At 39.9% G+C, this 13,500-nt stretch overlaps 1 protein-coding gene across 7 annotated transcripts in view; it reads left to right on the forward strand.

Annotated features, from left to right (window-relative positions):
* The window catches only part of TNIP3 (TNFAIP3 interacting protein 3), a 100,214-nt gene extending 88,697 nt beyond the window's left edge, over nucleotides 1-11,517 (forward strand). For all 7 annotated transcript variants that reach the window (XM_008512780.2, XM_008512781.2, XM_070609207.1 and 4 more), the window contains 2 exons: nucleotides 2,725-2,785; nucleotides 10,916-11,517. In XM_008512780.2, the coding sequence (XP_008511002.2) occupies nucleotides 2,725-2,785; nucleotides 10,916-10,947 (93 nt within the window). In that variant the 3' untranslated portion in view covers nucleotides 10,948-11,517. The remainder of the gene's footprint in view (nucleotides 1-2,724; nucleotides 2,786-10,915) is intronic.
* The last annotated feature ends 1,983 nt before the right edge of the window (nucleotides 11,518-13,500 follow it).

Genomic DNA, 13,500 nt, shown 5'->3' on the forward strand with positions numbered 1-13,500 from the left:
TGGGAGATGCCTTTTTTTGTTGTAAACTTATATTGAACTACTACGGGTATCGCTACCTCTGTGCAAAATAGTTTTTGACGTTTTCGAATTGAAAGGATATTCTTAAAGGATCCACGAAAATGTGACCCACTTAAGTTGCTCTCTATGGCCGTGTCTACCGAGGCAAAATGAAATGAACAGTGGAGCAATTATTTATGAGTGGAATTGATTTGGACAGTCAACCTGAATAAGTCAGACCCAAAGCGCCCGCCCCTTCCTTGTCAATAGCTGTAGCCCACCCTTGCCCGTGCTCTGGATGCTTGTTTCCACCCTCTATTTGCCTACATAGACAGAATCTTTATACAGGAAAAAAATTATGCATTTTTCTGCATTTTGGATTTGCTCAGACAACCTCCCTCCCCCTTAGTTTTTATTAATCGTATTTTTAATTATGCAAAGAATCTGAGATTTTCACTGGAATTTTCCTCGCAGAGCATCAATGGACTGCATGATTCTCTCGGTTGCCTGACACTTCTCATACTTTGGTATTTGAGTGTGACTCCAAGCCCTTTCCCAGGGGAGGAGATAATGTCTCTTTGGGTGGCAGAAAGATGTCAGAATTTAATGAGCTTCTCTTATTTGACCCTGGTGTGACACAGCGCCCTGCTGAGAATTTGGGTCTTTCTGTGTTGTTGCTGGTTACTACTGTCTGCTCACCCTCCCCCATTTTTCTTTTTCTTCACATTTGCTGACTTTTCAGTCTTCGCCAGAAGCAATTCTGGGAATCTCCAAACGCAGTTACCATTCCTTAAATTTTTTTCTTTTTCAGAATGTAGAAGTAAATTAAGATTGTGAGAAACATAAAGAGATAGAAATTTACTTAGGAGTTAGCTCCCACAGGTTGGGGAATTGGAGAAATATTCTTGTCAAAGATTAACTATAAAACCAACGAGTCATTCAAGTTTATCTAGAAGTAAAAGGAACTCTTTTCTTCAAATCTTCATTTGTGGAAAGGAGGCAGAAATTTGCCTACTATAAAAGCTCATCAAACTTGCCCTATGACTTGTAAGATCATGTATTTGAAAAAAGTTCCAAGCCATGTAGAATGGCCTACATTTTCAAGCAGTCATCAGTTACACAAAATCTTGGTGTTAACAGTAGAATCGATGAAAACTCCCAGGGTTAACTTTAGAAGAATATTTCACGTTTCACGCTTATTTCTAAGGCAGAATGGAAGCACTTGCAATAGTGTTTGTAAAATTACAGTATTTTCACCTTCTTTTGGCAACTCTTGTGGAATATAAAACTGACGTTCACGTCACTTATACTATGTGTTATTTGAGACATCTAAAAATAAACGAAGAGATAGAAAACAGAGGTGATCTCATTTCCTCTGCTAGCTTTTTCATGGACAAAAGGAGCCATGAGCCTAGGTGTCTGAGTTGGGGTGAAGTGGGGTCAGACTGTACTAAATACAGCGGCCCTTAGTGTCCTGTCAGGTGATGGAAATTGAGGGGTAACTTCGGGGGTCTGGTGGCCCTGTAAATGCTCCTTATTGGCTCATTGTCAGAGAAATTTTCCTGTGTTGTTTTCAAGAAGTAATTGAATAATAGAACAAAAGGTCTATGTTCTCTGTGTCTTGGGGACAAGTAGGAGGCAGAGGGGGGCATTGGGAGCAGGAAGACAGACTACCTCACGGGCAGGTAAAGCTGAAATTGCTCCATGCCAAGTGGTTAAATGCAGCGATACGGGCCTTGGAAGTGTATCTTGAAATTCCAGTTTATAGCTTATGATTTAGTCCATGCAACTTGTTTGACATATTCCCTGATGTTCAATATCTAGCTGTTCTTTTTTTTTTTTCCTTGAGGAAGATTAGTCCTCAGCTAACATCTGCCAATCCTCCTCTTTTTTCTGAGGAAGGCTGTCTCTGAGCTAACATCCATGCCCATCTTCATCTACTTTGTATGTGGGACGCCTGCCACAGCATGGCCTGCCACACAGTGCCATGTCCGCTCTGCACCCGGGATCCGAACTGGCGAATCCCTGGCCGCTGAATCGGAACGTGCACACTTAATCACTGTGCCACTGGGCCAGCCCTCCAGCTGTTCTTAACTGGTGTAAACCTAGAAGAAAATCCCAAGAGAAGAATCCAGTCTGCCCTGCCCTCTCACTGCCTCTCTAGTCTAAACTCTCAGAGCAATCTAGAGACTAGTTTCTGCAGAGGAACAGTACCAAGGGGAAGCTCTGTCCCGCTTCACCATCCTGAGCCTCTCAAGCCATGTCCCCACTTACTGGCTTGGATTTCTTCGTTAAACCACCAGAAAACCTTAAACTTCTTCTTTTTTTCCTGGTTTTCCTGTTGCCTCCCGTGTGAGGGTTTTAAAAAGAGTCTTTGTTGATGGTAAATTGCTTTGTTTGATTTATGGGCTCTAGTAAGTTTTACAAAAGTGTTTATACTTCTGCAGATATCCAAAACACATCTGTTTGAAAAGAAAGAAAATATGCCACAATCCCAAAGTAGTAGAGATCCTGGCCAACACACAGCAGCTTTAGGAGGGGGTCGGGAGATGGTGATAGTGATGAGGGAGGTAAGAGAGATGAGCGAGATTGGCCACACGTCTGGGTAGAAACTACTTTTGTGTTGTCTGCATTGTAAAAGCCACCGAGACAATTATATTTTTAATGTGCCTCCATGTCCTGTTTGAAGTCCATATTGCTACAATAATGTTTTATTGTTCCACACAGCCGGACTATCAGTGGTATGCTCCTGACCAGTTTCCGCCAGATGTGCAGCAGAAGGCAATTGGTAAGGCCACAGCTGTATGGAGCATTCTTTCATGTTTACATTTTACTGGGATCTTTTGGGGAAGTTTATTCAGCATACATTCATTCCGACTCGGGGAGGACCTGCTATGAGTTGCGTACACAACTTTAATTTGATGCACCTGGGGTTAAATTGAACTCCTTAAGAAAAAAAAAAAAACTTTTGAATGCAGAAATGCATGCATCTCAGTTCTGGCTTCTGTTCCTATTCCAGCCTCAGAGTGAGTATTCCATCTGGGGTTAGAAATGAAAACTTTAAGTAGAGCTGTATCATAACAACAACAACAAAGCTCTGGGGTTCTCCTACAAAGGACAGATGCACAGCCACTATTCCAGGTGGCGTTTGCTAGACAGATGTTTTAAATGTCACTGGCAGACAGACAGAGGAAACCAAAGGCTCAGAACTGTGTTCCCTAATGACTAAATGTCAGACTCCAAGCTAGGCCAGGGTTGCCCACAACCCACCTCCAAGTATGCTGGGGAAGACTGAAAAGTCACCTCTATAAAGTACTCACAATCAAGAATACTCTTTTATTTTGTTTTTCTTTGGTTTAGCATTCTCCTCCTTCTTTCTGGAATCTGCTTAAACTCTCTACTGCTTGTTTCTATGGTCTCATGACGCCACCCAGGAGTGGGCTGTATAAACTGGACTATGACCATAATCCCACTTCTATTCTCATCACATATAGACAAAAGTCAGCAATGTCTGCTACATGTTTAAAAATCAGTATGACACTCACCTGGGACTCTCAGTTGTTAATATCCAGAGATTTGAATCTATGCAGAAAAGCTGAAGATGAGCCATATTCCAGTTTTAGGCCATACTTGAAATTTGATCTCATTTAGTTCAGATCTGAGATCATAGAATTCTACTTTTCAGTACAAGGAGTCCACTATGGAGTAGAGGAAAGGAGCCAGGGATGCTATGTATAGTTCTGTAGATGGTGAACTTCACAAGTCTATGTAAATGGAGCCTCCTAGGGTTGTGCAGTACACAGCTTGGACAGCTGCACATGACAGCACTGGGAGTGGCAAAGTCTGCAGCTTACAGTAGCATCATAGAGAATAAAGATAAAAAGTGAGAACTCTATAATAAAATGTCCAGGTGTTTATCAGAAAACTATGCGACTTGCTTTTTCTTTTGCTTCTATTATAAACACAACCACTGGTTTTAATGAAGTTCTTGGGTTCCAGCTAAAATGGAGAGCTTTTATTAGAAAGGCTTACTATTAATCATAATAATTGTTGCATATCTGTGTTTTTGCAATCTATTGCTATATGATAGCCAAGTTGCCACCCAATTATAATTTTCCATTTTATATCGGTCTGTCATGAATATTAAAGATATTTTCTCCCCGAGTTGGAGAATTCAGTAATATCATAAGGCCATTTATATATCACCATTGGATTCTACCAGAACCAATGTTGCAGAAGCTAATAATTATATGAAATAGAAATGAATCGTGATGACCTTCAGAAACGAAATAAAGTATGCACAATTAGAATTTTATAGTCAGTGTATAAGATCTACTGATTTTTGTCTAGTTGGGGAGAAATATAAGAGCTTTGCCATGTAGAAACATGCTGTGTGACAGTATCTACAGATGTAAAATCCCAATAAAAAATGGACCTCTGGGGGCCAGCCCGGTGGCGCAGCAGTTAAGTTCACATGTTCTGCTTCGGCGGACCAGGATTGGCCAATTCGGATCCTGGGTGTGGACATGGCACCGCTTGGCACGCCATGCTGTGGTAGGTGTCACCCATATAAAGCAGAGGAAGATGGGCACGGATGTTAGCTCAGGGCCAGTCTTCCCCAGCAAAAAGAGGAGGATTGGCAGCACATGTTAGCTCAGGGCTAATCTTCCTCAAAAAAAAAAAAAAAAAAAAAGGCCTCTAAAATGTACCACCCTAAGTACTTTTAAACCATTGTTTTAATCTTCGCAACAATGCTATAAAGTAGGTTTTATTCTTAGATTATCCTACAGATGAGGAGCCTGAGGCTTGGAGAATTTAAGTAGCATGCCTAAATTCCACAGTTAGTAAGATTTAGCGTTGGCATTAGATTCCAGATGCACAGGACTCCAAAACCTGTGCTTTGAGTCTCATCCTATAGTGCCCTTGAAATACACCGGTTGCTATATTAAAATTTTCTAAAACTCTAGCTATAAAAATGAGAATGAGGGCTTTAGCTTGTTATTATATGACTAGTATCTAACCCTCAATAATGTCTTCTTCCTGTGAATTCCTAACATCTATTATCTGTGCTCTTCGCTTGACATTTAGAACATCACAGGGAAAAGATACAGGACTCTGTAAGAATAAGTAGGTAATAAATACGTTGTGAACTAATCTGTGCTTGGGCAGCCCTGGTGGTCGCTGGTGGGCTATGTTGCCATTTGAAACCTGTCCTTCTCCATACCAGCACAGCTCTGCAGCTAACTGTGACTGGTCTACAGAATAGCACTGATCATGGCTAGGGGACCACCACAGGAAGAAATTCCTTGCTCAGAAATCTACCAGTTTGGGTTTCCTATTGCTACTCTTCTAGCTTCCAAATCTGATGCTATTTCAAAGCTCAAGTCAGGTCCTAAGAATTGGGAGAAGCTCTGAAATCACCCTTGGCACAAAGGTTTCGTGTGCCATTATTTAATTTCAGTAGTGATTCTTGCTATTTTTTGTTTCATTTAATTGGAAACCTCCTTTTAATTTGGAGATCCAACCCAATTGCTCAGAATTCTTAAAAATAATTTTGCAGTATTGATTATTAAGCAGATATAGACTTAGAAATGTTTTGATTATACAGACATTTTTGTTCTGATACTAGTCATTGGTTTATTGTATAACTAATATATTTATTCTCCACTTTCACAAATATACTGCTAGCCAATAGACTCTGTGGTTTTGACAAGAAATACCAAAATTCAAGCAATGGAAGGAAAAATGAGTGGAAAAAATAGACTGTTGCTGATAATCTATAAACAGATTTATAAAATCTATAAAAGTATAAAAGTATAAAAAATTTATAAAATCTATAAAAGTATTTCTTTTTGTTTTTATGTATTTTGTGTGTGTGTGGGGGGGAGATTGTCCCTGAGCTAACATCTGTGCCAGTCTTCCTCCGCTTTGTGTGGGATGCCGCCACAGCGCGGCTTGACGGGCGGTGCTAGGTCGGCACCCGGGATCCAAACCTGTGACCCCCAGGCTGCCAAAGCAGAGCACACAGACTTAACCACTATGCCACTGGGCCAGCCCCCAGGAAGTATTTCTTAAAATTCTTGCAAATTTTATTTCTGTAATAAATACTTAAGACGTTTTACTTTATATTTATATTTAAATGAAAATGACCCTTTTCAGCATTGTGGATATTTAAATTAATTTTAGCTAATCTGTATGCTCTATAGATTGTTCTATTTCTCAGTTTTTTATTAATTTCTTATCACTTCTGAGAAATTTACTTTTCTGACCCCATTATATGTAGCGCATTATATTTTTATCCTAGTATCTTCCCTTTTAATTATTCTTCTTATGACAATTTAACCTGGAATAGTGGCTCTGATGTCTATATGTTAAATGTTTATAGAGCAGCAGGCTTGTGATTTTTAAAAGGTACGGTGGGTAACAGATGATTAAATTTCTTTGACACCAGTGGACCCACCTTTAACATTCCTGGGGCCTGGACCAAGAATCCATGGAGAACTGCATCCTCTATGTGTAAATATTTAAACTTTATGAATCAAGCTTAGAAACTGTTAGAATGTAGTCTGTCCTCCTACCTTGATTAATATACCTGGAAGTTCAGAGTAAAATTTAGATTCCAACCACTGCTGTGCCAGAACACAGGGCACTGGGAGACCTGAGCTGTGGCTCACCCCCTTGTCTTCTCACCTTCCCACTGTGAGGGGTCTTGAGTATGAATCTGAGGACAGCCCAGCTGGCACATTCCAATTTCACCCATATACCCCTCACCACACTACAAACAGCACCTCTTGGCCAGCCTTCAGGCCTGGGGAAGAGGACCACATGAGGCCTGGAAGCAGACCCAAGGTCACTTAGGCAGAAACTTTTGGGGTCTGTGTGTAGGTACCAGGAGCTTGTTTGAGGGGAAGACAGGCTCACATTGTCAAGGAAGGTATGGCTGGAGGAGGGCAGAGCAGGGTCCTCTAAAGAGTGGGGACCCGGTAAAGGTCTCCCTGGCCAGGGACTAACGTCGGTAGGTACTGAGTACAACATAGAACAAGTTGCAGGTCGATTAATTTCCATCTTTGCTGCCAGTTACTGTCTGTGGTTATTTTAGAGTGCTTTGGAGACACATTGAAAATCAACTATTCTTTCAAAACCTAAAGATTTAAATAAAGGTTTTCAAGGCATTTGAGACTTGCTTGGCTTTCTCTCTGCATAGCATTAAATACTGGTGTTTTTATAATTAAAGTCCACAGATGTTAATAGGTTACAGTTGTGTGAGTTTACAAAGAACATTTTGACCTCATTTCATCTGTTATCAGAATGGGATGCAAAATGACTTCCATGTTTCTAGAACAATTGCGGCATAGTAGAGTTCATGTAACCTTGAAAACATGTTGTTTGCTTCCTTTGTGAAATGTCAAAAATCTGTGTTTTCTGACTATATTGCATGCCAGTCACTTCTGTATCTTCCAGATTTTTCATATGGTGCAGAGTTGACCTTTGTCTAATAAGTTGGAGCTTGACTCTTACATATTCAGAAAGGCATGAAATGTAGGCATTGAAATTGTGTTGTGAGCAAACATAACTATTTCTTTACAATATAGAAGATCAAAGCCCAGCTATTATAATTAGCCTTTACTAGTGTCTACTAATAACTAAGTAATTGAATACTGACTGAATTCCTTTCCTGTGGCTGCCATAACAAAGCTCCACGAACTAGACTTAAACTTACTCTCTCACACCTCTGAAGGCAAGAAGTCCAAAATCAACGTGTTGGCAGGGTCACGCTTCCTCCAGAGCCCTTAGCGGGGCGTCGTCCCTGCCTCTTCCAGCCTCTAGTCGCCCCAGATGTTCCTTGGCTCGTGGCACATAACTCCAATCTCTGCTTCTGTCTTCATGTGGCCATCTTCCCTCTGTGTCTGTCTGTGTCAAATTTTCTCCATATAAGGACATCAGTTACGTTGGAGTAGGCTAATCCTGTATGACCTCATACTAACCTGGTTATATCTACAAAGTCCCTATTTCCAAATAAGGTCACATTCACAGGTGGAAGGGTTAGGACATAAACATCTCTTTTGGGAGACACAATTTAACCCATAACACTAACTGTATGCCAGAATCTATCTTAGGCGCTGTATGTATATTTTCTCACCAACTTTATAGCAAGCCTATGAAATGAGTACTGCTGTTGTCCCTGTTTTATAAATGTGGAAACTGAGGCACCGATAGAGAATGTAGCTTGTCCAAGTCGACACAGCTGGTTATCAGCTGGAACGCACACAGCCCAGGCAGTGTGGCTCCAAGCCCATGCTATGACCCCTAAGCAATATGGACTACCCCGTGCTGTACGTGGAGCAACATATAATAGTATCATAGTTTGCGTATTTTATTCAAATAAACTCTGATGGTCTTGTCCTGAAAGCCAGTCTTTATTTCACAGTTTGTGTCTTTTTATAACTGTCTTTATATCTAAACATTGCATTGTCAAAATGGCTGCCTTAGTTGGAATTTTCAGTTCCTAGTAGTATGAGGAGATAAAGGAACCAGGGCAAATAGTAAAAGCTGCTTAAGAAATATAATAGACAGAGGAAATTTAGGAACCATACTTAGGATAATTTTCGGTACAGATGGACAAAGAGTTAAGAATATTTTTCTTTTATAAAATACACTACTTTCTTAATTATTTTTCCAGTGGTTAATAGACAATATGAATCAAAATTTAGAGTTATAATTTTATGCCTATTTCTAGATTTTTAGAGAAGAATTGCAGGAGAAATGCCTTCTCACCTTATACTGCTAGAAAGGTCAGCTTCTTAGTAAACTCAGTGATTTTGCTAAGGGAATATTAAATAAAGTGTAAAAGTATATTTATTTGTACATGAATATATGAAAATATAGGTGGTAAATATATTCCTATTCAAACATGGATTTTATAAGCAAATACTAAACATTCTAATTAATAACTATATATATGGTCTATATATGTATATAGACTACATGTGACTAGTCTAGACTTATTGCATGCATTTTTCTCATCTAGGATCTATCTGTATATTTATATTGTATAAATTGTATGCTATATATAGTGTATATATACAGTATAAGTGTATATGCAATACATACACATAGTATGTATGTGTATGTATTATATGCTATATATATGCGCTGTATATAGTGTATATATACTACATATTATACATATATAATATATATACAGATATATATGTACAGATAGATAGAGCCTAGATGAGAAAAATGCACACAATAGATCTAGACTAGTCACAATTCCACCAGGTAAATAAATTGCAATAATTCTCTAAATGGAAGATAGACATCTATAGAGGAAGAAAGCAAGGTATATAGAATATATTGCATCCAAGCTGGGAAGAATGTTTCCTCACCTGGGTTTCCTTACCACTCCTGCCTCAGCGCCCACATTCTAAGAGGTCAGTGCGCTCCTCGAGAGCAGAGCCCCTCCATGCTTTTGACCACTCTGCTGCATCGGTGCCGCCTTCCTTCTTAGTAGCAACTGAACTTCCGATTCTGCTGATCCTGAGTGTAGTCTCAAGACATGGCCTCTGCCACCATGTAGATCTCTGGGTCCTGCGCAGATCACAGCAGCATCATGCTACGTAACCTGCCCTCTCATGAACATGAAAGCATGGAGTGTAACAGATACCATCAGTAAATACCCAGGCACACAGCTAGTGAGTGGGATTCCTCACCGACCAGTAAGGCAAAGCCGACTCTCGCTAGCACTGTGAGGACCCACGATTCCCTTGGGGTATCTCTCTTGTCCTAACCTTATAACCACGGAGCCCGGTCCCACGACAGAAGTATCTTCCCACCGTCACTGTATGGGGACACTCTGCCTTCCCTTCAAAAATGAAGACCTGTCTTTGCTTTTGCTCAGATTTCCATTCTGCCATGGATTATGTTGTGGGCCAAAGTCTGTCTCCATCTAAAACATGGGGATGATGGCCCTTGCCCCTATACCTGTTTCACAAGGGTGCTGTAAATACTGCAAAGGAATTGATTTTTCTCAGTGTTTTAAGATACCTAGTGGTAGGTTTCATTAATAGAGTAAATCTAAACTTCAAATTGGTCATATCAGTGGATTAAGCTTCTGGGCCCAAACTTATGTTCTCCTAATATTAGATATCTTTTTAATATGATGGTCACAGTTCTCAAAAGCTATTTTTTAAGCCTGGAAAAGAACTTATTCTCTTCCTATTACCAAACTGTTTGTTTAGCATGTTTTTGAAATACCAAATGCAGGGCAGCAAGTATAAAACATTTAATGTATTCTAAGTTGTTTTCATAAATAAGGAAAAAACTTTATTTCTTGTCATTTATAAGACTTTTTTCTGTTGCCATGAATAGATGTCTTTGATTTTGTCTTCCTTGTGGTATTTATTTGTGGCACTCTATCCAGGTCCTAGTAAAACATGCCCTATTTTTCATATTAATCTTCAAGATGCACTAACACTTCTTAAGAACTGTGATCTTTTCTATGGCTTTGACAATTATGTACCTAATACAATGTTTTAAAACTAGTTCAGTCAGCAAGTTATCTTTCCGTGGGGTCAGCACCAAACGAACTAGCAGTATACATGACTTACTTTCCTAAGCAAATGCCTGAGCCACAAAATGCCAGCCAGAACGAGATGTCCTATAGAATGTTCCTCTTCAGGCACGATTAGAACTAGGCCACAACTGATTTCACAAAATGGTAAGCATATGTCAATGCTTAAAATAATAACCCGCCATTTCCCACTTCTTGATTTCTCAGTGTAAACTTGTGGGAGCTCATGAATAAAATCTTTCTTTTTTTTTTGCCTGCCTCGACGTTTATGTTAGCCCTAAGCCAGAAGAAGAGAAATGAATTTTGAATTTGTAATCTGAAACATTTTCCTGCTGTTTTTCATAGGTTTCTCCTCAGAGAAGAAAGTCAATCAGTAGAAGCACACAGTGGAGGAGCGTGCGGACAGAGGGAGAGCTCAGCGGAGGGCCCTCGTTTTTCTTTTCACTGTGGCTGTGTCTGCCACAATTGCACATCGTCTACTGCATTATTTGTGTCTGGTAATGTTTCACTCTGGCATGAATAGAGGAAAAGGCTTGTGACAACTGAGATCCTGATCCAGTCGGAGGAGCCACTATTACTAACCAAACGCAACTTCCAGTTGTCACGAAATGAGATTTGGCAGATGGATTATGCGCCACTTCTTGAAACTCTCTTCAGCACATTGCCGTTGGATTTGCAGAGATGATTTCACGATTTCAGCAACTCCACTTCTAGTGCAATGCTATTGTATGTTGATTTCACTGTATATTCCCTGGGGGAACAGTTTCTGGAGTTGTAAATTTTTGCTCCCATTATATTGAAAGGGGGTTAGTTCTTTAGCTAGTTTAACTTCATAGCATGTTCATAGTTGTTGGCCTGGTGAGCCTATAAATAGGCTGCAAGAGTGTATATACTTCCTTAAACTAAATGAGTGGTTCAGTCTGAATAAAATGATAAACTTGAAACTATTCTTTAAACAAGTCGTTTCTTTAAGATGATGGGAAATTGCGGGCCCACTTCATTTTCAGGTGGACTGGATTACGAGAGAGGAAGTCCTAATGTGATGGTGATGGCTTTGCTGTATCCATATATACTTATAGAAGTCGTTCAGAGATAAATCGATTTGAAGTTAAATTTGTACTTTTCCTTCTTATGAATTCGAGTAATTATTACTGAAAAACATAACTCTGACTTCTCAAACCGATTAAAATGGAAAATGAATGTATCCAAATTTTATTGCACTTAAATTACACAGTGGCATGACAGATGTCTAAAGATTAAGCAGATTTAAAAGTACTAAATTCATCCGTTTAATAAAGATTCTGCAAAGAGCAACTGGAGATCCTGTTTGTGAGGAGTTATGTAACAGGAGTGTGCGATCCGTACCCCTGGAAGCACCTAAAGAAAACCAGGAGCGTCGGCTGAAGCTGCCGTGAAATAAGACCCTCCAGATGCACCACTGAGACTATCCAGCTCCGACTTCCAGAAGTTATGCTGCTTAATTCCAGCTCAGATTATTTTCTTTTAATTTCCCGAAATACTTGAAGCTTCCTGTAATGGAAAGGTGAAAGGGCCTTCAAAAGTTAAATAATTTCAGCCTCAGCCTTCAACTACTTGAACATAATTCTTGAGAAAGAATTATCCTCCTCTTGCGTTAATTCTCTAAAGCTTTGTTCCTGCCACTACTTGTTAAGCAGACGAATCATCGTTGGGCAATACTTCAGTGTAAGAGAATCAGAAAAACAGCAGAGTTAACAAATCAGTTGCATTGAAACGTTTTGGCATATTTTTTTAAATTTCCAGTTCCTCGGATTAGTGAAAAAATTCATTGTAATATCAATTTCTAGTGGTGGATTAAGTTTGCCAACTGAGGTGTGCCCACCAGAATAAAAACTGAACATATGTACGGGAAGTACACCTTGGCAGGCTTGTTATGGGTCAATTCAACAGCAGGAAAACATGATTCAACCAACATATTACTGTTACTGAAGTCATCCTATGACTAAAATTGGCAAGATTGTGCAAATGCTAATATGATGGGAGAAAATCCAATTTCAGTGAGACCTAATTTAATTTGAACTCCCAGTGCATGATGACAAATGTGAGAAGAAGACCCCTTGCTCAGAATGCAACTGCCCTTCCATGAAGACGGATTTCTGCAACCTTCATCTGAGAGTCACCCAGGCCCTCCTGTGTCCCTCTCCCCGTGTCATTTGTTTGGGGCCTTCTCTGTCTCAGCTCATTATAAGGGTCACACCACTCAGTACTGGCACTTGCTTCATCATCACACACAATTTGTGGAAATAGTGTGGGAAATAGTTGTCTCCCTTTGATAGGAGAAGTCCCACCACACGGTCTCTTTTACTTAGAAAATGTAAGACTAGGGATATTTTAGGTGTTTGATGACCATGGAGACTGGTCTTTGACTTGAAGGTATCACATGAGAAGAAAGGTGTATTCACTTTGTCCTGGCTGTGATGAAGAGAACCTTCCTGGAGTCTGGTCAGGTCTGGGAATTAGGCCAGCCTCCATTGCTTGCCAGCATAGATGTCTTTTGGAGCTCATTTTCCTTATCAACAAAAAAGATAATTTGGACTAAATTGCTGTTATTAAGCATGGACTAACTTCCAGATGGTTTTCCCTTAGTTTATTTACTGAGCTCCATCCCCCAGCAAGGGAGTGTAATCATCCCCTTGTTACAGATGATTAATCTAGGGCACAGAGAGATTCACTCATTTCCCCCAAGGTCTCACAGCAACAAAATGGCAGAGCCAGGGTTGAAAACTATCTGAACCAGGGCCTCCCAATTATGTGCATGCTGTAATTCTGCTTTCTGGATAACTCCCAGCAAGTTCTACTTTTTTTATGGTTCTTTTGGGTTTTCATCAGATTGCGTTACAGGAGCATACTTCTTAGGAGGAAATATTTTGAAAAGAAAAAATGCTCTAGGC

This window comes from Equus przewalskii, chromosome 2 (assembly GCF_037783145.1).
Source record: "Equus przewalskii isolate Varuska chromosome 2, EquPr2, whole genome shotgun sequence".
NCBI classification, from domain to species: Eukaryota; Metazoa; Chordata; class Mammalia; order Perissodactyla; family Equidae; genus Equus; species Equus przewalskii.